This window comes from Physella acuta, unplaced genomic scaffold, assembly GCF_028476545.2.
Source record: "Physella acuta isolate Inbredline_101_S28 unplaced genomic scaffold, ASM2847654v3 ptg000476l, whole genome shotgun sequence".
NCBI lineage: Eukaryota > Metazoa > Mollusca > Gastropoda > Physidae > Physella > Physella acuta.
Genome location: NW_026731995.1, coordinates 920062 through 945495, shown reverse-complemented (window position 1 = coordinate 945495; position 25434 = coordinate 920062). Strand labels below are relative to the sequence as shown.

Here is a 25434-nt window from a genome sequence, read left to right as displayed (position 1 = left end):
CAAGTTCTAGAACACAATGTTTTTGACTGAATCTTTTTAAAACTTCATTAACCCTACACTTGGAGTTATCTTCCCTTGAGCTCAGTTGTGTGTGACGTCATACTAGGCAGGTGGTCATGTGACTTGGGCTCTTGTTGAATGAATAACCTACAAAAAACTATCGACACCGTACACAAAATTCAATCTTAAATTAATGATCATTGCAATATGACTCACTAATTAACTGATCAATTATATCTTTTTTTTTTAAATTGTGTGCAAGCGAATGATTGTTTATGATGGGTGATTGTTCCTGTGATCGTAACTGTGATTGTTGTGATTGTTGATTTATTTTTGACCCTAAGAATCCCCTGTGTTAGCGTCACGTCTGATGGTGAAGGTCATGACCTTCGTGTCTCGACCTCTCTACTCACCTAACCTCTATTGTGAGGCGAGCGTCCCGCCCCACTATGAAATATAATCAAGTCCAAATCTCTTTGTTTCCTCGCGTCAACTCATTATTCGGCTTTGCTTACAATATCCAAAGTTGGACACAATTTGTAAAGGCTCGTGTCGTCTGCTCCTTCAATGTTTGAGCACGACCACACGTTCAGCAGACGACCATTGTCCGGTCAGTCTTGCGTCATTGTTGATGGTCGTATAAAACCCGAGCGTGCATGTGTGTGAGCACTCGTCTGCTCGCCTTCACCAAACAGACATGGCATTTTTACGTTTAGCTTTTCTGGGTGAGTAGAAACGTGTCCAAATTTTAAACTTTCTTGTCGATGTCAAGTTGATTTTAAACTTTCTTGTCGATGTCAAGTTGACTTTAAACTTTCTTGTCGATGTCAAGTTGACTTTAAACTTTATTGTCGATGTCAAGTTGATTTTAAACTTTCTTGTCGATGTCAAGTTGATTTTAAACAGTAGAGAGGTCAAGTTGATTTTAAACAGTAGAGAGGTCCAAAAGTGCAGATGAAGTAGAGTATGTGCTTACATGTGTTTTAATTTATGCGTCGTAGGGTTCTCGTTTAGTTTATGTAATTCATGTAAGCATGTTTTGTCGATTTATGTAAGCAGTTCTGGGTAATTCATGTAAGCAAGTTTTGTCAATTTATGTAAGCAAGTTTTGTCAATCATAAGTTGAATATTCCATAAATCTGTGTTACGCTTTACCAGAAAGCTGTGTTACGTTTGATCTGAAATTTAACACACCCCCCCCCCCCCACCCCCACAGGCATGACCCTCCTGCTCTCGTCAGCCTGGGGTCAGGCGACCTACGGGACGGGGTGCGGCACGGCCCTAGAGGACATCCCCAACCCCGCCTCCGACAGCTGCACCTCATTCTTCAGGTGTTACCGTAACCGTCAATACAGCCTGCGCTGTCCCCTGGGTCAGGCCTTCGACTTTGACAGGTCTAGATGCAGGTCAGTGACATCTTGGTTCTCTGAGGTCACGTGGTATGTTAGGTCACGTGTTATGTTAGGTCACGTGTTATGTTAGGTCACGTGGTATGGTAGGTCACGTGGTATGTTAGGTCACGTGGTATGTTAGGTCACGTGGTATGTTAGGTCACGTGGTATGTTAGGTCACGTGGTATGTTAGGTCACGTGGTATGTTAGGTCACGTGGTATGTTAGGTCACGTGGTATGTTAGGTCACGTGGTATTTTAGGTCATGTGTTATGTTAGGTCACGTGGTATGTTAGGTCACGTGCTATGTTAGGTCACGTGGTATGTTAGGTCACGTGATCTGTTAGGTCAAGTGGTATGTTAGGTCACGTGGTATGTTAGGTCACGTGGTATGTTAGGTCACGTGTTATGTTAGGTCACATGGTATGTTAGGTCACATGGTATGTTAGGTCACGTGTTATGTTAGGTCACGTGTTATGTTAGGTCACGTGTTATGTTAGGTTACGCGTTATGTTAGGTCACGTGGTGTGTTAGGTCACATGATATGTTAGGTCACGTGTTATGTTAGGTCATGTCTGTCGTGTTAATGATTTAATTGAAAAGTCACAGTTTGTCATCTTGACACGTGTGTTTTGACCATTGACCTCTGACCCACAGGGCCGACAACGAGGTCGACTGTCCCCTACAACTCCAGAGGTTCCAGGCGCCAGCAGTCCCCTCATACCTCAAGCTAAAGACCGTGAGCCTCACATGTCATCTCCCATATGTCATCTCCCACGTGTCATCACCCACATGTCATCACCCACATGTCATTACCCACATGTCATCACCCACATGTCATCACCCACATGTCATAACTCACATGTCATAACTCACATGTCATCTCCCACATGCCATCTCCCATATGTCAACACCCACATGTCATCACCCACATGTCATCATTCAAAATTTGTTATCCCTGAACATAACTTTAACGTTGCCTTTAGTTTTTTAACTTTAACACTAACATAACCTGAAACCCATTGAGTGACACATAACCCAAACCTTGACCCTGCCCCCCCCCCCCCCTCCAGCCCAACCAGGACAGAGAGATTGAGATCCGTGTAGTGCAGGTGCCACATGGAGTCGATCCCAACACCCTGCCCGTCTCGCCAGCCAGAGGGGCCCCCGCCACCAGACATCTAGTCACACAGGTAGGTCATGGTCACAGGTAGGTCATGGTCAGACCTGATCACAGGTAGGTCATGGTCACAGGTAGGTCATGATCACAGGTAGGTCATTGTCACAGGTAGGTCATGGTCAGACCTGATCACAGTTAGGTCATGGTCAGAGCTGATCACAGTTAGGTCATTATCAGCGCTGCGGTCAGCTTATAATTGTAACTATGTAAATGGCATCTTGTCCCCCCCCCCTACCTTTAATCAATAATTGAATGGCATCTTGCCCCCCCCTGTTAGTCACTAATTAAATGACATCTTGTCCCCCCCCCCCAGCTTTTGGTCACTAATTGAATGCATCTCCCCCCCCAGGGCCGCCAGACGATCCTCGCCTCTAGAGACCAGCCTCAGACCGTCTTCATTCAGCAGCCGCCCCCCGCCCCACAGGCCCCAGTCCTACCTCAAGGTCAGATACCAGCCCCTGCCCAAGGTCAAGCTCTGCCCACTCAAACTCAGGGAGGGGTGCCGATGTTCGTCCCCTACCAGGGTAACACAGAGGGGCACGGGACGCAGTGATGACGTCAGTAAATCCAACGTTTGGAACGGCGACACACAAAACTATGACGTCACGAAATGGACAACAACAAGCGAAGTAGCATAAGTGACGTCACCATGGGACATGGGAGCGAATGGGTTAATTTTTGTTTTTATCATTGGAGGTTTTCTGGTCTTCAGTTTTTTTTTCTTTCTTACAACCAAAGAATTGTTCTAGAAACTTCTAACAGCATCATCCGCACTCTTCTGCCATTTGGGACTAGGTCTAGCAAACTTTTCAGCTTCGAAGGTTTTAAGAGGTTTTTTATAGAGAAATTATTTAGTTTTGAAAGCTCATCAAAGGATGTACAAAATTACTTTAAAAAATGTGGTATCACAATTCTTTGGTCAAATGTTAATGTTTTACTGCACAGTATCAATTTACATTTATAAATTACATCTTTTTTTCATATATATATATATATATATATATATATATATATATATATATATATATATATATATATATATATATATATATATATATATATATATATATATAGTTTCCATGTAAATATGTCAATAGTTGGATATGTTACTCTGATAAGTACGAAGATTTCTTGTATATTTTAAAATTAAAGAGGTAGTTTTGAGGTTAATTCGGGAATGTTTCAACTCTAGCGCAAAGATATGTGATGGCTAGTTGATGGCTAGTTGATGGCTACAGTTGCTCAATACGATACATCTAGCTTCAACTTTATAAGTACAGGCGAACACACCACCAGTTATAGATTTTATATATATATATATATATATATATATATATATATATAATATATATATATATATATATATATATATATATATATATATATATATATATATATATATATATATATATATATATATATATATATATATATATATAACTTGAGAGCAATAAGACAAATGTCCAGAACATTCTGATTCTCCCCATCTTTAAATTATCCTCACCCCACACCCTCACACCCTCACCCCACACCCCACACCAACACCCCCATCTAGTTTACATCCCATTAGCTGTGTATTTTTCTTCTGTAAACGGACATTTTATTTTCTTATTTTGAAATGTTTAATCCTCCGCAGCTCCATTTAATTATCATTACATTTTGTTTTGGTTATTAAAATTAAAATTTGGAATATAACTTTGTTTTAAATGTTTCTTGAGCATATGTGTTGTTTTAATTTATTAGATCCCTCCGCAAACAAGAACAAAATATTCCTGACAATAGTTTGTAGACGTGTTAAACAGTCGTTCTTCATACACACACCCTCCCCGACACAAATACACATATATACAATTATATACACACACACACACACACACACACACACACATACACAAAGACGTTTTCCCGAAAGACACTTGTCTGAATGCAACAAATATCCGAACGAATGGACACTTGCCCGAATGTGACAGATGTATATATATATATATATATATATATATATATATATATATATATATATATATATATATATATATATATATATATATATATATATATATAGGCCTATATATATATATATATATATATATATATATATATATATATATATATATATATATATATATATATATATATATATATATAAAACCAATCAGACATTATGAATTAATTTATATTTGCTATATAAAAAGAGTACAGACATGACTTTTCTTAACAAAAATACCATTTTCGTTTCTCTCAGGTTTTTAAAATTCTAATTAATCATATAATTTTTTTTTAATTTTGGGCAAACGGCCTTTGGGCAAGTGTTCATTTGAACATACCACCACTAACAAAAGATGCCCACTTAAAAATTGTAAAAACATTTAGGACCTCTTAGCTAACCTTAACGTTAACTTGAAAAATGTACAATGGATTTCGGGCCCCTAAACGATGCCGCAAAGAAATACCGCACATCATGAAAGCCCACTAATGTCTAGCGGCTTCTCGAGCTATGAATTTGAAGTTTTGCCTATATTTTACACTACAGTTTGAGTGTGGATTTGAACGTTTTCGGAGGAGCGTGGTATAGTGACTGTAAAATAAAGATAATCATATCGCAGCTACAGTAGTTTTTTTTTTACAAACCAAATATCAAAGCAAAAACGCACATAAATAAAATTCAAAAATTTTAAAGTATGAATTATAGTCGGCTGTGGGCCCCCTAAACGGCCTGCCCCCCCCTCCCCCCCCCCCCCCCCCCAATGCGGGGCCTGACGGCACTGCAGTTCCGCCCCTGATTCAGCACTATGACCAGCCTTTTTTGCTTTCCCTCGCGTGAGTGAAGTACTCATTAGACCTGGGCGGACATTGAACTGACCACAGTGTCCCTTCATAATCCGATGCCACAGAATCAAGTGAGATCTACTTCATCTGCCCCTTGTCGAAAGGGTAACTTTACTTTTAAACAAAGACAAAACCGCTTTTTTTTTAAAGAAAAACACGCCCAGGCTAAAAATTCCTTTGAAAGTGCTGCTTTATAATATGATACTAGACTACCCGTTATCCATGGATAACTGTGGGTTTCGGGGGTCATCCATAAATGACATCACGTGTGTCACTTATCGTCACACAAAAAAAACAGACCCCCACATTCAAAAAGACGTCACACCTCAGACTTTTTGTCTTTTAAAATACTGATTTCGGCTGAGCATGGGTCCGACAAGATTATCCCTTTATTTGCTGAGGTCACGAAAACAGGTCAACTTTACTTCACCTGCCCAGTTCCCGCCAACTCAGACATGTTTTGTCTTTTAAAATACCGATTTCGGCTGAGCCAGGGTCTGACCACACTATCCTTTCATATGCTGACGTCACAGGTGAACTCTTCACCTACCCAACTCTACTTCACCTGCTCAGTGTCCCGCCAAGTATCAGACAAAATGTTTTTATCGATTAAAAAAAATGTTTCGGCCGAGCATGGCTCTGACCACACTATCCTTTCATATGATGAGGACACGGAAACAGGTGAACTCTACTTCACATGCCCAGTGTCGCGTCAAGTTCCAATAGGCAACTTTTTCATTCACATCTACAAAAAATTGAAAAAAAATATTAACATTGACCTGATGTGTTTCGAACCCGTTCCACCCGCATGATAACTATTACACTAACACCTCAGCTATCTAGGATTTTACTATTAGGAGCAACATTAGTGGTATACTTTACTTAAGAGTGCGTAAGAAACTTGATTTACACGAATAGGCCCTAGCAGTAGTATTTCAAATTAAATAAATTTTATTCCAAATTAACCAATTCCATAGCTAAACAAATATTTATATGAAATATTAAAGGTCTGAAATAGTTTAGTACAGAAACTCACTATTGGCATATCTAGATAAAGCTAGAGATCTAGATCTAGAATCTACGGCTGGCTTAAGTCTAGTTTTTCAGTAGCTCTAGATCTAGAATATATTAATTAGGCCTACATAAATTTCTTGTATTCTCGAATTAGATGATCCTTGAAGCTAAAAAGCAAAGATTTATATCAGATATTTAAGGACTAAAATAGTTTAATAAAGAAACTCAATAATTTAACGTGTTTTTCCCACGTTTTCTTTAACTTGCTTTCGCGTCTGTTTGTTTGTTTGTTTGTTTGTTTTTCCAACCAAATCTTGCGATCGAAATTTCGGGCACTTCTCAGTTAGCTAGCGCGCTGAAATTTTCAGGGAAGCTTTGTTTCCGATGACAATACAATATTCAATAATTATTATTACTAAATTGATCCATGGAAAACTTTTATTGATCATTTTAGACTCCTATTGATTTGTACCCAAAAAAGGGAAATAACCCAGTAATTGTAATTTGATGAAAACAAGGTTCGGTACTTTCCCTCTTCAGGCTTACTGAAGGAGCGAGCACGCGATTGGCTGAGTAGTGGTCACGCGGTGTTTGTGTACAAACCTATGCAAATCTGACTGATCAGGAAGTACAATGTTGATGGTCGAATGGTTTGCACGCGAGGGCAAAATGGTGAAAGAAACAGCAACACAGAAGAAACGTCGATTGGAAAAGGCACGTGTTTTTTACGAGTTGTCTTCGTTTACCCAAAAAAAAAGTGAATGCGAGAAGATAAAATCGATAGCAAGATTTGAATGCAAACAAACAGACAAAGACTAAAAAGTAGAAAATAATTATCATTAAAAAAGTTTTAAAAAACCCACGTACTGGTGGGGGTGGTGGTCGCGATATGGTATGTTGAGATTACGTCTTGGTGGTGTCTCGCATGGTCCACATGAAGAGAATTCTTAGAATTATATAGATAGGCCTATAATTCACGTGTAACGGGTATCGAGGCTAATATTTCTATAAAATTTCGTCCAAGTTAAGTTATCTTTGTAATTAGATACAGATTGAAAGACCGCTTCCGTATATCGGAAATAAATGTAAAGAAAGCTAATTGTAGTATCTAATATTTGTAATTTCGTCTACTTAATTAAAACAGTATTAGAGTTATCTTGTTTACACGGAAATTGTTATTGGTTAGCCCTGGCCCTCCCTTCCCCCCCCCACCTGATTTACTGTCACCAGCCGTCACTGAACGTGTGTGTAGGTGCGTGTATGTGTGTGTAGTTGCGCGTATGTGTGTAGGTGCGTGTATGTGTGTGTAGGTGTGTGTGTGTTCATGGCGTGTCAGTGATTCGATGTGTTTATGTCATGGATCAGACAACCCATGACATGAAGGTCAAGGCTGTGACCTATGTCCCCTTGAATCCCCTGTCCAGCCGCGCCGGTCACGTGCCGTTGTTTGTTCAGAAGTTGTCAAGCTGTGAGCCGCACGGAGCCGGGCATGCTGGGCCGCGACCTCTCAAACTTTGACAACATGGACGTACAAAACTTGAAAAAGGTTTTGTTAAGACCAGTTTTTTTTGTGTGGCCCTCTCCAGGTGGTAAAGAACAAGTTGCCGTCCTGTGAAGATCTACCCTGTGTGTTGTCCATCAGTTCATCAGTCGCTGCTTGTGTCGGTCACACAACATGTTTTTATTAGCGCTAGCAGGTGAGTCATGATAGTCTGTCACGGCGCCGACTTTTAGAGGGGCTAACCAGGCAGTAGTGGAAGGCCCTTCTTTGACGGCACAACATTAGGATAGTGAATCGGATGTGACGTCAACTGTTCAATGATATTTTTTGTGTTTTGTTTTAGTTAAAAATAGCCCGCTGCAATAGACCACATTAATACACGAGTTAACTTCAATAGGCCTAACAAAAAACTTATGTCAAAATTATTTAATAGAAACAGCTCTAGAATAAATGTCCCTAATTTATAATTGTACTCAATATAAATTGCATCTCGTTTAGTAGAAAAAGCTCTTTAGTGATTTGGAAAGTATCGAAAAATTCTGGAATTTTAAAAAGTAAATTTCAGACTTGAAAAAGCTTGATAGATCAGTACTTTTGAAATTAAAATGTCGAGAAAGTCTGAATCCTGAAGCGGGCCTCCTCTGTTGGCCCACACTGTCGACACTTGAAAGGTAGAGGTCCTTATGAGGGTCTAAGTGAGTTAGTGTTAGTAGAATGTTAGAGGCTACTTCGTGTTGCCGTCTGCCCGGCGAGAAAACTGCCCGGGTCGTCTGCCGGAGTGACGAAACAAGTGCAAAGATCAAAGGTCACCAACCGCTCCTAGAACTAATTAGCCGTGATTGCTGACGCGCTAAATGACGTAGCAACTAAAAATGTCTATCGGTTAACAGCAAGTTTGACAAAATATTTTCTATCGTTATTGTTGACAAATATAAATAAAACTTTCTCGTATAATCGTATATAACAGTAGGAAGGATTGTATTTCCAGTGCAATTGTGCAGCAGAAAATATTTTTTTATACTCAACTTTTTAAAATAGAATCGTGTAGAGAAAAGAATTGCGCTCCAAGTGAACGTAAACAATTGGTGTATGGTGGTGTGAAGAATGAGGACTTTATAAAGGAAACTGATTACCTAATTTGAGAAATCGGAAATTACTAAAAGTACTACTTTCGATCACCGGAAATCTCTTAAAATTTGACAGAATCAGGAAAAAGAAGATCTTAAACTCCGGTATAAAATAGTACTCAAATTATCAGTGTTTTAGAAATCAGAAATAGATTTAAGTCACAGTAATCAAGTTATGTATAAGATTATTTATATAATAAAATTTGTTTTCCTAACTGATAAAGTACTCAAGTTAGTTTCCACGAAAATACAGTAAAATAACACTTTCGGTTACTGAAAATAGTTCAAAAGTTGATATAAACTTGACCATACAATGTAATACTTATATGTAAAACCTGAACAATTGTCAAGTTATTAGTCTGTTGAGAAACAAGAATTAAAGTAAGTACGACTTCCGTTTTTCAGAAAGTCCTCAAAAGTTGATACAGAACAACACATTTTATATTATAGTTATATATAAAATTTGATCAACTTAATTGAAACTCAACTCAAGTTATCGTGTTCACAGACAAACAGATATGCAGACAAAATTTGAAATTCCGACTAGAGGAAGTGTAAAACGTCGAGATTTGTGTTTTTTTGCACTCTAACAATGCTACTTGTATACTCTGTATACGAGTATATAAAAACGTTTTACTGTTGTTTTTTTTTAGGTTTTTGCCACCAAAGCGGCAGTAAAATAATAATGATAACAATCCTAAGCCTAAAAATAATTGAAAATGAAACATTTTTAAAATCAAAATTCGAAAATATTTTTGGAGTATAAGTCTGCATTTTTATTTATTTTTAACAAGCCACAGTTATAACCCGATGTTTCACTTTCGTAAGACAAACAACGATTGGCTGTACAGGAACTCCGTGATCGATCTTCTAAAAACCCCACTTTAATTTGTTCACAAACCTTTGCTGATAAAATTTTAACAAAAGATATTTTAAACCACATTACATCTGCCATTTTTGTTTATATTTTTTGTGATAAAATGAAAAAACCCCAATCTTAAGTGAAGTTTGACAAAAACCTCAATATAAAGTTTTTATAACTTTATTTATTTTTATAACAGCGCAAACGATTTTTAAAATGTTATAAACCAATCGAAAAATCTATTCACAGCTGCGTTCATTACATACAAGTTACAAATGCCCCTCCCCGGAAATTTTTGTCCCCCCCCCCCCCCCCCCCCCCCCCCCAGAGCACGTGAAAAAATAATTGAGAATACATTTCAGTAAACTAATACATTTCAGTAGTAAACCATATTTTAATTATTTTTTTATTCAACCTAAATTTTTCCGGTCAATATATTTTTAAAGTATCCGTCTGCAACGGCTAATATATTTAGAGTCGGACAAAAAATTATATTTAAAAAAACAATACTACTTTAGTGCGCATGTGCGGTATTTCCCTTATGATAGCCCAGTGGCGTAGCGAGGGGGGGGGGGCGGAGGGTGCGGACCGCACCGGGTGACACCATTTATGGCAAAACATAGCAAAATATATAGAGAAAAAATGATAATTCCACTTAACTAAGTGATTAATTCGAGTGTTAAAGAGTCTGTTAAGAGGTGCAAATCGAAAGTTTGAGGGGAGTGGTGCAAATCGAAAATTGAAAGTTTGTCCCCGGGAAGGGTCGCTACGCCTCTGGGGGATGATACCATTAAGTGCCGCACCGGGTGACACCCGACCTCGCTACGCCACTGTGATAGCCTATTGAACTGCAGGATGTATTAGTTTATGTCACTAGTTCCATTTTAAGACAGAAGAAAAAATAATTTGCTAAATTACAGAAATTACTAAACAAAAGTCAAATACATCAAATATTTAGTTTAGCCCGACAAAATTCACACCGTCAAGTTTAACAACGATATTTCTTTTAATAATATCGCACATGATTTTTTTAAATTAACTTATAACGTTAGGGCACATTACAGTTGCCTACATGTTAGGGCACATTACAGTTGCCTACATGTTAGGGCACATTACAGTTGCCTACATGTTAGGGCCCATTACAGTTGCCTACATGTTAGGGCCCATTACAGTTGCCTACATGTTAGGGCACATTACAGTTGCCTACATGTTAGGGCACATTACAGTTGCCTACATGTTAGGGCACATTACAGTTGCCTACATGTTAGGGCCCATTACAGTTGCCTACATGTTAGGGCCCATTACAGTTGCCTACATGTTAGGGCCCATTACAGTTGCCTACATGTTAGGGCACATTACAGTTGCCTACATGTTAGGGCCCATTACAGTTGCCTACATGTTAGGGCACATTACAATTGCCTACACGTTAGGGCCCATTACAGTTGCCTACATGTTAGGGCCCATTACAGTTGCCTACATGTTAGGGCCCATTACAGTTGCCTACATGTTAGGGCACATTACAGTTGCCTAAATGTTAGGGCACATTACAGTTGCCTACACGTTAGGGCCCATTACAGTTGCCTACATGTTAGGGCACATTACAATTGCCTACACGTTAGGGCCCATTACAGTTGCCTACACGTTAGGGCCCATTACATTCCTACCCTCATATATTTCAGCGTGTGTGGTCGGCGTCGTGTCGGGCCAGGCGGGATTCTGTGCCGCACCAAATGGGGATTTCCCGAACCCCAGCAGTGAGCTGTGCACCACCTTCTTCAGGTGCATCCAGGGCAGCCCCACCCTCCTCAGGTGCCCCAACAACCAGCGCTTTGATTTCCTCTTCAGGGTGTGTCGGCCTCAGGCACAGGTCGAGTGTACTAGGTAAGTGTACCAAGTGTGTGCCAGGTACCAGGTGTGTGTACCAGGTACCAGGTGTGTGTACCAGGTGTGTGTACCAGGTGTGTGTACCAGGTGTGTGCCAGGTACCAGGTGTGTGTACCAGGTGTGTGCCAGGTACCAGGTGTGTGCCAGGTACCAGGTGTGTGTACCAGGTGTGTGTACGAGGTGTGTGTACCAGGTGTGTGTACGAGGTGTGTGTACGAGGTGTGTGTACCAGGTGTGTGTACCAGGTGTGTGTACCAGGTGTGTGTACCAGGTGTGTGTACGAGGTGTGTGTACCAGGTGTGTGTACCAGGTGTGTGTACGAGGTGTGTGTACCAGGTGTGTGTGCCAGGTGTGTGTTCCAGGTATGTGTACCAGGTGTGTGTACCGGGTACCAGGTGTGTGTACCAGGTGTATTTATCAGGTGTGTGTACCAGGTGTGTAACAGGTAACAGGTGTGTGTAGCAGGTGTGTACCAGGTACCAGGTGTGTGTACCGGGTACCAGGTGTGTTTATCAGGTGTGTGTACCAGGTGTGTAACAGGTAACAGGTGTGTGTAGCAGGTGTGTTTTTAATTTAATTTATTAACGACATTTTTCAAGACTTCTTAATGTAGATTTTAATATAACTTGATGACTGTAGTTAACTGATGTTGAGAATTAATGCTAATCACAAATGTCCAGCCAATGGTGAGCTGTTTCTCCTGAATGAAATCACGTTTTTTTTTTATATTCCAGGCAACTTGAAGTTTTTGCCGCGCCTCCACCGGCCCCAGGCTTTAGTGGATTGGGTGGATTGGGTGGAGCGCCAGGTTTAAGTGGATTCCCTGGCTTTGGTGGAGCTGGGGGCGCAGGAGCAGGCGGCCTTGGTGGAGCTGGTTTAGGAGCCGGATTGGGTGGATTAGGTGGATTAGGAGGATTAGCAGGTGGACTGGGAGGTGGGTTAGCAGGCGGGTTAGGAGGATTAGCGGGGGGATTAGGTGGTCTAGCTGGTGGGTTAGGGGGTGGATTAGGAGGTGGATTAGGAGGATTAGCTGGGGGACTAGGAGGGGGATTAGGAGGGGGGTTAGGAGGGGGACTTGGTAATCCTGGCCTGATTAATCTGTTGACTCAGCTGGACGGGGACGGGGACGGACAAGATGGCGGCGGTCTGGCGGCGATGCTGGCACTAACCACCATCATGAACCAGCGGGTGAGTGGCTAATTTAGCCGGTCTGTTCATATCACGTGATGAGTGGCTAATTTAGCCGGTCTGTTCATATCACGTGATGAGTGGCTAATTTAGCCGGTCTGTTCATATCACGTGATGAGTGGCTAATTTAGCCGGTCTGTTCATATCACGTGATGAGTGGCTAATTTAGCCGGTCTGTTCATATCACGTGATGAGTGGCTAATTTAGCCGGTCTGTTCATATCACGTGATGAGTGGCTAATTTAGCCGGTCTGTTCATATCACGTGATGAGTGGCTAATTTAGCCGGTCTGTTCATATCACGTGATGAGTGGCTAATTTAGCCGGTCTGTTCATATCACGTGATGAGTGGCTAATTTAGCCGGTCTGTTCATATCACGTGATGAGTGGCTAATTTAGCCGGTCTGTTCATATCACGTGATGAGTGGCTAATTTAGCCGGTCTGTTCATATCACGTGATGAATGGCTAATTTAGCCGGTCTGTTCACAACATTTGGTTTGGCTAATTTAACCGGTCTGTTCACAAAATTTGGTTTGGCTAATTTAACCGATCTGTTCATATCACGTGATGAGTGGCTAATTTAGCCGGTCTGTTCATATCACGTGATGAGTGGCTAATGTAGCCGGTCTGTTCATATCACGTGATGAGTGGCTAATTTAGCCGGTCTGTTCATATCACGTGATGAGTGGCTAATTTAGCCGGTCTGTTCATATCACGTGATGAGTGGCTAATTTAGCCGGTCTGTTCATATCACGTGATGAGTGGCTAATTTAGCCGGTCTGTTCATATCACGTGATGAGTGGCTAATTTAGCCGGTCTGTTCATATCACGTGATGAGTGGCTAATTTAGCCGGTCTGTTCATATCACGTGATGAGTGGCTAATTTAGCCGGTCTGTTCATATCACGTGATGAGTGGCTAATTTAGCCGGTCTGTTCATATCACGTGATGAGTGGCTAATTTAGCCGGTCTGTTCATATCACGTGATGAGTGGCTAATTTAGCCGGTCTGTTCATATCACGTGATGAGTGGCTAATTTAGCCGGTCTGTTCATATCACGTGATGAGTGGCTAATTTAGCCGGTCTGTTCATATCACGTGATGAGTGGCTAATTTAGCCGGTCTGTTCATATCACGTGATGAATGGCTAATTTAGCCGGTCTGTTCACAACATTTGGTTTGGCTAATTTAACCGGTCTGTTCACAACATTTGGTTTGGCTAATTTAACCGATCTGTTCATATCACGTGATGAGTGGCTAATTTAGCCGGTCTGTTCATATCACGTGATGAGTGGCTAATTTAGCCGGTCTGTTCATATCACGTGATGAGTGGCTAATTTAGCCGGTCTGTTCATATCACGTGATGAGTGGCTAATTTAGCCGGTCTGTTCATATCACGCGATGAGTGGCTAATTTAGCCGGTCTGTTCATATCACGTGATGAGTGGCTAATTTAGCCGGTCTGTTCATATCACGTGATGAGTGGCTAATTTAGCCGGTCTGTTCATATCACGTGATGAGTGGCTAATTTAGCCGGTCTGTTCATATCACGTGATGAGTGGCTAATTTAGCCGGTCTGTTCATATCACGTGATGAATGGCTAATTTAGCCGGTCTGTTCACAACATTTGGTTTGGCTAATTTAACCGGTCTGTTCACAACATTTGGTTTGGCTAATTTAACCGGTCTGTTCATATCACGTGATGAGTGGCTAATTTAGCCGGTCTGTTCATATCACGTGATGAGTGGCTAATGTAGCCGGTCTGTTCATATCACGTGATGAGTGGCTAATTTAGCCGGTCTGTTCATATCACGTGATGAGTGGCTAATTTAGCCGGTCTGTTCACAACATTTGGTTTGGCTAATTTAACCGGTCTGTTCACAAAATTTGGTTTGGCTAATTTAACCGGTCTGTTCATATCACGTGATGAGTGGCTAATTTAGCCGGTCTGTTCATATCACGTGATGAGTGGCTAATTTAGCCGGTCTGTTCACCACGCTGGGTCTGGTTATTTTAACCGGTTGGGTCTCATCACGTGACTTTGTCTCATCACGTGACTTTGATTACTAAGGCGGTGACAATTAAAGTGGTGTTTTTTTTCTCCATGACAACAGAACGCAGCCAATCAAGGAGCGGCTCCCTTTGCTAGGCAAGTTCTAGCTCCCCAGCCTGCGGCTCCCCAGCCTGCGCCCCCTCAGTACCAACAGCCCGCCACCCATGGGGCGCTCATCTCTCCCGGCACGCCCTTCACCACCCAAGACGGGCGCACTTTTGTCGTGGTACCCCAGGTCAGTTGCTGTAGAGCTTAGCTCATGATCCACTTAAGCTCACCAACATCCACTTAAGCTCACCAACATCCACTTAAGCTCACCAACATCCACTTATCAACATCCACTTAAGCTCACCAACATCCACTTAAGCTCACCAACATCCACTTAAGCTCACCAACATCCACTTAAGCTCACCAACATCCACTTAAGCTCACCAACATCCACTTAAGCTCACCAACATCCACTTAAGCTCACTAACATCCACTTAAGCTCACCAACATCCACTTAAGCTCACCAACATCCACTCACCAACATCCACTTAAGCTCACCAACATCCACTTAAGCTCACCAACATCCACTTAAGCTCACTAACATCCACTTAAGCTCACCAACATCCACTTAAGCTCACTAACATCCACTTAAGCTCACCAACATCCACTTAAGCTCACCAACATCCACTCACCAACATCCACTTAAGCTCACCAACATGGTGCGATATCACACTTTTGCATTATAAAAAAGCAATGGAAGGAAACGAATTTTAGACGTTAGAAAACAGTTTAAATAAATTGTAATAGGAATTGATTAAAATACTCTATTTTGACAGAGTTCAGACAAGATTTTAGAAAAATATCGATGTTTTAAAAAAAATTCAACTGCAATTTTGAGGGGGGGGGTGTAGGCTGAGGAGTGACGTCATTTTAGTGGGGGGGGGGGGTGGCATTTTGGGACGAAGTGTGACGGAGGGGGGGAGGCAAAAATCGTAAAAAAAGCGTGACGTCATTTATGGATGACCCCCAACATCCACTGACCAGTATCCACCTAAATGTTTTTAGTTATCTCACTAAACTATAAAGCCTCTCAGACTTGCAAACATCAATTTAGAAAAGCTTGGTGGTGCGTTGTTAACGATGAAAACGGCCATTTTCTTCGACTGGGCCTAAAGCTATTTTAATTATCGCTATAGTGTGTTTTGTCGAGCTCGGTCTTTTTTTAACATGCTCAGAAATGATAAACAAAATAAGTGTTTTAACAGAAAAAGGACCACTTTTCTGAAAATGCTAATAAAAAAATTATACGATGTCAGAATTACATACTAATTTTCAAATCGCTTAGTTTTTTTAACATTTAAAATATTTAGTCTATTTTGCATTTTTTTTTTAGTTTCCCACGAAAGGCTATTCAATTCTGTACATTTTACAGGATTGTAAAGAAATACGTTGAACGGTCAAAAAAGGCCCGCGAATTGAATGGGGAGGGGTCAAAATCCGTTACCCCACTGCCGTTAAAAAATCATCTGCGTGATAGTTTTCAATCGATAAATGAGATGTATTGTGTAAACTATAAAAACTACGACGAGTTAGAGGGCTTAAAATTTACTTTTTAATGGTGCCAAGGTTATTACTATACGAGCCCTTTTTGTTATCAAAACTATGAAGTCAAAAGCTACTATATTTGGGCGACGCGGACGTTTTTTTTACGGCCGATTGACATACACTCTAGTGCTATCAACACACACACGCATGCACATCACAATCATTAACACACACGCATACCATAGTCATCAACACACACACACACATATGCACACCGCAACCATCAACACCCACACACACACACATGTACACCACAACCATCAACACACCACCATGTTTGTTGCAAGCATCTTTAGTGGGGGGGCTACTTCCACACACTTGGCCCGCCCCTACACGATGTCTTCCACTCAGTGTGTCGTGTGTTTATGACGTGTACGTTACTTCAATTTTTAAATTTCCAGTGTGTCGTTTGTTTCTGGAATGGGTGAATTAAGAGTGAGTAACAAAATTCGCCACAAACCCGCTAATTTAGTGACCCAAGTAACAGATTCTAAAAATAGATACATTTTTTCTTTAGCAGCCCCAGCAAGGTCAAGGTAACTTTCAAGGAGAATCTCCTCGCAGCCCCCACCCCCAAAGACGTCAAAGTTCAAGTCGAGGTCAAGGTCAGCATCAAGGTCAGGAGGGACTGGCCGTGACCCAGCTCCAGAATTTGTTGAATTTTCTGACGTCAGAGGAGAATGAGGGCAAGGGCAAGAACTCGACAGAAACACCGGCTAGCATCTAGAGTCATCCAATCACAGCCCTGCTCCACATTTTACAACTTCTGTTAGGGGGGTGTCACTACCTTAGCACCTGACATTTAGCTCCCATGCTCTCCCTTAGCACCTGACATTTAGCTCCAATGCTCTCCCTTAGCACCTGACATTTAGCTCCAATCCTCTCCCTTAGCACCTGACATTTAGCTTCAATGCTCTCCCTTAGCACCTGACATTTAGCTCCCATGCTCTCCCTTAGCACCTGACATTTAGCTCCAATGCTCTCCCTTAGCACCTGACATTTAGCTCCAATCCTCTCCCTTAGCACCTGACATTAAGCTTCAATGCTCTCCCTTAGCACCTGACATTTAGCTCCCATGCTCTCCCTTAGCACCTGACATTTAGCTCCAATGCTCTCCCTTAGCACCTGACATTTAGCTCCAATGCTCTCCCTTAGCACCTGACATTTAGCTCCAATGCTCTCCCTTAGCACCTGACATTTAGCTCCAATGCTCTCCCTTAGCACCTGACATTTAGCTCCAATGCTCTCCCTTAGCACCTGACATTTAGCTCCAATGCTCTCCCTTAGCACCTGACATTTAGCTCCAATGCTCTCCCTTAGCACCTGACATTTAGCTCCAATGCTCTCCCTTAGCACCTGACATTTAGCTCCAATGCTCTCCCTTAGCCCCTGACATTTAGCTCCAATGCTCTCCCTTAGCACCTGACATTTAGCTCCAATGCTCTCCCTTAGCACCTGACATTTAGCTCCAATGCTCTCCCTTAGCACCTGACATTTAGCTCCAATGCTCTCCCTTAGCACCTGACATTTAGCTCCAATGCTCTCCCTTAGCACCTGACATTTAGCTCCAATGCTCTCCCTTAGCACCTGACATTTAGCTCCAATCCTCTACCTTAGCACCTGACATTTAGCTCCAATGCTCTCCCTTAGCCCCTGACATTTAGCTCCAATCCTCTACCTTAGCACCTGACATTTAGCTCCAATGCTCTCCCTTAGCACCTGACATTTAGCTCCAATCCTCTACCTTAGCACCTGACATTTAGCTCCAATCCTCTCCCTTAGCACCTGACATTTAGCTCCAATCCTCTCCCTTAGCACCTGACATTTAGCTCCAATGCTCTCCCTTAGCCCCTGACATTTAGCTCCAATCCTCTCCCTTAGCACCTGACATTTAGCTCCAATGCTCTCCCTTAGCCCCTGACATTTAGCTCCAATCCTCTACCTTAGCACCTGACATTTAGCTCCAATGCTCTCCCATAGCACCTGACATTTAGCTCCAATGCTCTCCCTTAGCACCTGACATTTAGCTCCAATGCTCTCCCTTAGCACCTGACATTTAGCTCCAATGCTCTCCCTTAGCACCTGACATTTAGCTCCAATGCTCTCCCTTAGCACCTGACATTTAGCTCCAATGCTCTCCCTTAGCCCCTGACATTTAGCTCCAATCCTCTACCTTAGCACCTGACATTTAGCTCCAATGCTCTCCCATAGCACCTGACATTTAGCTCCAATGCTCTCCCTTAGCACCTGACATTTAGCTCCAATGCTCTCCCTTAGCACCTGACATTTAGCTCCAATGCTAGCACCTGTTGATGTTCTTCATGTGAGTTGTGTGAGGATGTGAAACATGTATGGTGCGTGTGTCCGAATAAATTGTTCCAGAGTTTCAAGTCTTGCTTCTTCCTCTGCCAGTCTGCAGGTTTTTCTCTAACATTGGCACCGTCAACATTTTTACACATGCCAGTGATAACAATAAGGTGAAAACCATTGAAATCTCTTTAATCAAACACGCTGACGTCAGTCTAATTGTCAACAAGAACACACAGGAGCTGACATGACAAATCTAGCTGCTCCATCACTGACATCAAGTCATGACAACAGGTTACTGACACCATCAACTGACATGTGGCATCAACCAGTGGCACTGACCATGTCACTGACCATGACACTGACCACTGCATTACAGACACCCAGACGCCACACATCCTAACACACTCACTGGCCAACTTGTCTCACATCTTTTACACATTTCTCTGGAGACCTACACTCATGACATGCATGACATGACATTCTAGAAAAACCATGAAAATCTGGAATGAAAAATAAACAAGTAAACAAAAAAAATTCCCTCTGACATTTGGCCAGTCCCCGTGATCCTGACATGGGCCATGTGGCCAAATTCTAAGGGAACTAGACATGGGCCATGTGGCCAAATTCTAAGGGAACTAGACATGGGCCATGTGGCCAAATTCTAAGGGAACTAGACATGGGCCATGTGGCCAAATTCTAAGGGAACTAGACATGGGCCATGTGGCCAAATTCTAAGGGAACTAGACATGGGCCATGTGGCCAAATTCTAAGGGAACTAGACATGGGCCATGTGGCCAAATTCTAAGGGAACTAGACATGAACCTTGAAAGACCAATCACAAAAGTTTGTATCAAATATGGGAAACATTCCTCAAGTAAAAAAAAACTATGGGTGACAACTCATCTGTAATTAACCAGCTACACAAAAATAGTGTGTGACTGTGAACATTTGGCAATTTACAAATTTGTTAAAAATCTGATGCCCACAAAATCTGATACACATTGAAATAAATCTGATACTGACACACACAAAATCTGAACAGCACAAAACCAAAATGTGTAAACAATTTCCAGCATGATAAAATACAATTAGTGTCAATCAAAGTACAGGTAATTAACGGATATATACAGGTATGTGTAAAAAGTGAACGGTATTTATTTACATGACATGACAGATGCCTTGTCACATGACTTCACATGACACTGCTGTCGTTAGTAAGACAAAATTTTAAAACATCAAATTTTCTGTAGAGTACAGTTGCTCTATTGACATCACAATTAATTCACTAAATGCTTTAACAAACAATACTAGGGACAGAAGTTTATCCTTGCAAGGGACAGCACCCAGTTAATACAAGTGACAGCACCCAGTTAATACAAGTGACAGCACCCAGTTAATACAAGTGACAGCACCCAGTTAATACAAGGGGCAGCACCCAGTTAATACAAGTGACAGCACCCAGTTAATACAAGGGGCAGCACCCAGTTAATACAAGGGGCAGAATCCAGTTAATACAAGGGGCAGAATCCAGGTCCAGCAAGGGACAGAATCCAGCTTCAACGCGGGAGAGCACCTACCAAAAGGGACACCAGCCTATATAACACTGACAAAGATTTTCATGTGAGGTGGCTTGCTGGATGAGAAGGTCCACTTGTCTCTTGACGTCCACCGGCTCTTCTTGTCCAAAGTCTCGTCCTGACAACAACAATTGCTACAGCGTCAACTCAAAACTTACAGCAACAATTACAAGTCAACAATCGTTACAGCGTCAACTCAAAACTTACAGCAACAATTACAAGTCAACAATTGTTACAGCGTCAACTCAAAACTTACAGCAACAATTACAACAAGTCAACAATTGTTACAGCAACAATTACAACAAGTCAACAATTGTTACAGCGTCAACTCAAAACTTACAGCAACAATTACAAGTCAACAATTGTTACAGCGTCAACTCAAAACTTACAGCAACAATTACAACAAGTCAACAATTGTTACAGCAACAATTACAACAAGTCAACAATTGTTACAGCGTCAACTCAAAACTTACAGCAACAATTACAACAAGTCAACAATTGTTACAGCGTCAACTCAAAACTTACAGCAACAATTACAAGTCAACAATTGTTACAGCGTCAACTCAAAACTTACAGCAACAATTACAAGTCAACAATTGTTACAGCGTCAACTCAAAACTTACAGCAACAATTACAACAAGTCAACAATTGTTACAGCGTCAACTCAAAACTTACAGCAACAATTACAAGTCAACAATTGTTACAGCGTCAACTCAAAACTTACAGCAACAATTACAACAAGTCAACAATTGTTACAACAACAATTACAACAAGTCAACAATTGTTACAGCGTCAACTCAAAACTTACAGCAACAATTACAACAAATCAACAATTGTTACAGCAACAATTACAACAAGTCAACAATTGTTACAGCGTCAACTCAAAACTTACAGCAACAATTACAACAAGTCAACAATTGTTACAGCGTCAACTCAAAACTTACAGCAACAATTACAAGTCAACAATTGTTACAGCGTCAACTCAAAACTTACAGCAACAATTACAACAAGTCAACAATTGTTACAGCAACAATTACAACAAGTCAACAATTGTTACAGCGTCAACTCAAAACTTACAGCAACAATTACAACAAGTCAACAATTGTTACAGCGTCAACTCAAAACTTACAGCAACAATTACAAGTCAACAATTGTTACAGCGTCAACTCAAAACTTACAGCAACAATTACAACAAGTCAACAATTGTTACAGCAACAATTACAACAAGTCAACAATTGTTACAGCATCAACTCAAAACTTACAGCAACAATTACAACAAGTCAACAATTGTTACAGCGTCAACTCAAAACTTACAGCAACAATTACAAGTCAACAATTGTTACAGTGTCAACTCAAAACTTACAGCAACAATTACAACAAGTCAACAATTGTTACAGCGTCAACTCAAAACTTACAGCAACAATTACATCAAGTCAACAATTGTTACAGCGTCAACTCAAAACTTACAGCACCAATTACAAGTCAACAATTGTTACAGCGTCAACTCAAAACTTACAGCAACAATTACAACAAGTCAACAATTGTTACAGCATTAACTACATCAAGTCAACAATTGTTACAGTGTCAACTCAAAACTTACAGCAACAATTACAAGTCAACAATTGTTACAGCGTCAACTCAAAACTTACAGCAACAATTACAACAAGTCAACAATTGTTACAGTGTCAACTCAAAACTTACAGCAACAATTACAAGTCAACAATTGTTACAGTGTCAACTCAAAACTTACAGCAACAATTACAACAAGTCAACAATTGTTACAGCAACAATTACAAGTCAACAATTGTTACAGCGTCAACTCAAAACTTACAGCAACAATTACAAGTCAACAATCGTTACAGTGTCAACTCAAAACTTACAGCAACAATTACATCAAGTCAACAATTGTTACAGCAACAATTACAACAAGTCAACAATCGTTACAGTGTTACAGCATCTATGTTTAACTAAGCTCAAACTAAACACACACCTGACTTAACACACACCTGACTTAACACACACCTGACTTAACACACACACCTGACTTAACACACACACCTGACTTAACACACACCTGACTTAACACACACACCTGACTTAACACACACACCTGACTTAACACACACCTGACTTAACACACACCTGACTTAACACACACACCTGACTTAACACACACCTGACTTAACACACACCTGACTTAACACACACACCTGACTTAACACACACCTGACTTAACACACACCTGACTTAACACCTGACTTAACACACACATGACTTAACACACACCTGACTTAACACACACCTGACTTAACACACACACCTGACTTAACACACACCTGACTTAACACACACCTGACTTAACACCTGACTTAACACACACACCTGACTTAACACACACACCTGACTTAACACACACCTGACGTAACACCTGACTTAACACACACACCTGACTTAACACACACACCTGACTTAACACACACCTGACTTAACACAATTGACTTAATGCACACCTGACTTAACACACACCTGACTTAACACCTGACTTAACACACACACCTGACTTAACACACACCTGACTTAACACAATTGACTTAATGCACACCTGACTTAACACACACCTGACTTAACACCTGACTTAACACACACACCTGACTTAACACACACCTGACTTAACACACACACCTGACTTAACACACACCTGACTTAACACCTGACTTAACACACACACCTGACTTAACACACACCTGACTTAACACAATTGACTTAATGCACACCTGACTTAACACACACCTGACTTAACACCTGACTTAACACACACACCTGACTTAACACACACCTGACTTAACACAATTGACTTAATGCACACCTGACTTAACACACACCTGACTTAACACCTGACTTAACACACACACCTGACTTAACACACACCTGACTTAACACAATTGACTTAATGCACACCTGACTTAATGCACACCTGACTTCAATGAATCATGTGGCCTACAAAAACTAGAAGACTAGCTATCAAATGTGGGTCAACCTAATATCAAATGTGGGTCAACCTAATATCAAAAGTGGGTCAACCTAATATCAAATGTGGGTCAACCTAATATCAAATGTGGGTCAACCTAATATCAAATGTGGGTCAACCTACCGGTCAATTTGTCTCTGACCCTGTTGACAATGCTGATTGCCTTCTTGCTTGTGACCTCTGGGGCCACGCTGACCTCTTCCCCTGGGTCCCCTGCCTCTGGTTTCTTGCCCGCCCCACTGGGCTGGGAGCTCTCTATGTTGTCTAGTAGGTCACCTGAGGCTGTTGAGACAAGGGCAAACAAGGTCACTTACCCAATGTCACTTACCCAAGGTCAATTACCCAAGGTCACTTACCCAAGGTCACTTAGTTAATTCACTGGTTTAAGTCACAAATAATTAACAGAAGGTCGCACAAAGTAATTAACTTGAGGTCACTTATCAAATGGTCACTTATCCAAGGTCAATAAGGATGACATTTACACAATATATGCAGAGTACCTAGTGTTTTATATTTTATTTTTAGAATAGAAGCTAATAGTAGTATCTGTAGAAGCTAATAGTGGGATCTATAGAAGCTGAGAGTGGGATATGTAGTAGGTGGGAGTGGGATCTGTAGTAGGTGGGAGTGGGATCTGTAGTAGGTGGGAGTGGGATCTGTAGTAGGTGGGAGTGGGATCTGTAGTAGGTGGGAGTGGGATCTGTAGTAGGTGGGAGTGGGATCTGTAGTAGGTGGGAGTGGGATCTGTAGTAGGTGGGAGTGGGATCTGTAGTAGGTGGGAGTGGGATCTGTAGGTGAGAGTGGGATCTGTAGGTGAGAGTGGGATCTGTAGTAGGTGAGAGTGGGATCTGTAGGTGAGAGTGGGATCTGTAGTAGGTGAGAGTGGGATCTGTAGTAGGTGAGAGTGGGATCTGTAGTAGGTGAGAGTGGGATCTGTAGAAGCTGTCCAAACTTACTTGAGCTGTCGTGACTGTCATTGATGGATCCACCAGATTTTCCACCTTTCCCACCAGCTCCACCCACTTTAGTTTTGTGTGCATCCACCAAGCGCCAGCTGAGCAGTGGATCGTAGACAAAAGCTTCCAGCACGGCCATCAGGGACTCTTTGTTGTCTCGCAGGACGGCCATGACCTTCTCACAGGTCATCCTGTAGTTGCCGTCTATACCAGTCACCTGACAGAGACAAACATTTTAGAACAATCTAGCAGCTAAATATTTCATCAAATCTGTCAACTTAACTTTCAACTAAATCTTTCATCAAATACTCCAAAAAATTTTCCAACCCCACTGCAACCCCACAGCCACAACACCCAGCACTGACCCCTCCAACCCCACATCCACACACCCCACATCCACACACACCACAACACCCAGCACTGACCCCTGCAACCCCCCCCCCCCCAACACTGACCTCCATGGCGTTGATGAGCATCCGTGTCAGCCGGAAAGGAATCTTCTCCGGATATTTCTCTCTCACCATGGCCACTTCGAAGCAGTCACCAAAGTCAATGTGGATAATTTTTCCACTGATCCGGTCAAGCATCAGGTTGGACGGATGCCTGGATGAGGTCATTGTGGACAGATCATGAGATCATTGTGTCTAGTCAGCCATTATTGCTTAAATTGTCTAGCTGTGTATGTCAGTCATTATTGCTTAAATTGTCTAGCTGTGTATGTCAGCTATGATTAAATCAACCCACCTGTCTCCAAGACCCAGCACGTAGCCCACCATGGACATCACAGCCAACGAGCGAGTGTAATTAGTACGGCGATCAAACCACACCTAAAATCACAGGGGTCAAAAGTCAAATCAAATTTATGTGTAAAACTGTTTGTAGGAGATGCTCTCAGCTAGCACATACAAAATTAAATGCCTCTCTGGAAACAACTCATGGCCCTCACACA

General features: G+C 41.5%; 3 protein-coding genes across 4 annotated transcripts in view; 2 read left to right on the top strand and 1 right to left on the bottom strand.

The window, feature by feature from the left end:
- The first annotated feature begins 682 nt into the window (after positions 1–682).
- Positions 683–3869, top strand: LOC131944033 (uncharacterized). The gene is made up of 5 exons (XM_059304481.1): positions 683–725; positions 1217–1406; positions 2048–2129; positions 2464–2583; positions 2920–3869. Exons 1-5 carry the CDS (start codon positions 698–700, stop codon positions 3121–3123), a joined length of 624 nt encoding a protein of 207 aa, XP_059160464.1. The 5' UTR covers positions 683–697; the 3' UTR covers positions 3124–3869.
- Positions 3870–7899: 4030 nt separating this feature from the next.
- On the top strand, positions 7900–17633 carry LOC131944030 (collagen alpha-2(IV) chain). Of its 2 annotated transcripts, none has more exons than XM_059304478.1 (5): positions 7900–8107; positions 11580–11781; positions 12519–12972; positions 15083–15256; positions 17135–17633. In XM_059304478.1, exons 1-5 carry the CDS (start codon positions 8086–8088, stop codon positions 17339–17341), a joined length of 1059 nt encoding a protein of 352 aa, XP_059160461.1. In that variant the 5' UTR covers positions 7900–8085; the 3' UTR covers positions 17342–17633. The 2 variants fall into 2 exon arrangements, with proteins under 2 accessions (XP_059160461.1, XP_059160460.1); XM_059304477.1 differs by having other exon boundaries at positions 7903–8107; positions 17132–17633.
- A 1462-nt stretch (positions 17634–19095) lies between these two features.
- Positions 19096–25434, bottom strand: part of LOC131944006 (serine/threonine-protein kinase mTOR) — an 88180-nt gene continuing 81841 nt past the window's right edge. The window contains exons 51-55 of the mRNA XM_059304442.1: positions 25230–25312; positions 24941–25088; positions 24486–24702; positions 23653–23811; positions 19096–20619 (exon numbers count right to left, since the gene is read on the bottom strand). Coding sequence (XP_059160425.1) covers positions 20498–20619; positions 23653–23811; positions 24486–24702; positions 24941–25088; positions 25230–25312 — 729 coding nt within the window. The 3' untranslated portion in view covers positions 19096–20497. The remainder of the gene's footprint in view (positions 20620–23652; positions 23812–24485; positions 24703–24940; positions 25089–25229; positions 25313–25434) is intronic.

Bases quoted from the DNA above. Each gene is read 5' to 3' on its own strand.
- LOC131944033 (XM_059304481.1), top strand. From the start codon at position 698: ATGGCATTTTTACGTTTAGCTTTTCTGG. The intron at 1,407-2,047 runs GTCAGTGACATC...TCTGACCCACAG, and splicing joins TTTGACAGGTCTAGATGCAG to GGCCGACAACGAGGTCGACT. The intron at 2,584-2,919 runs GTAGGTCATGGT...CTCCCCCCCCAG, and splicing joins CCAGACATCTAGTCACACAG to GGCCGCCAGACGATCCTCGC.
- LOC131944030 (XM_059304477.1), top strand. From the start codon at position 8,086: ATGTTTTTATTAGCGCTAGCAG. The intron at 8,108-11,579 runs GTGAGTCATGAT...CATATATTTCAG, and splicing joins GTTTTTATTAGCGCTAGCAG to CGTGTGTGGTCGGCGTCGTG. The intron at 15,257-17,131 runs GTCAGTTGCTGT...TTTTTTCTTTAG, and splicing joins CTTTTGTCGTGGTACCCCAG to CAGCCCCAGCAAGGTCAAGG.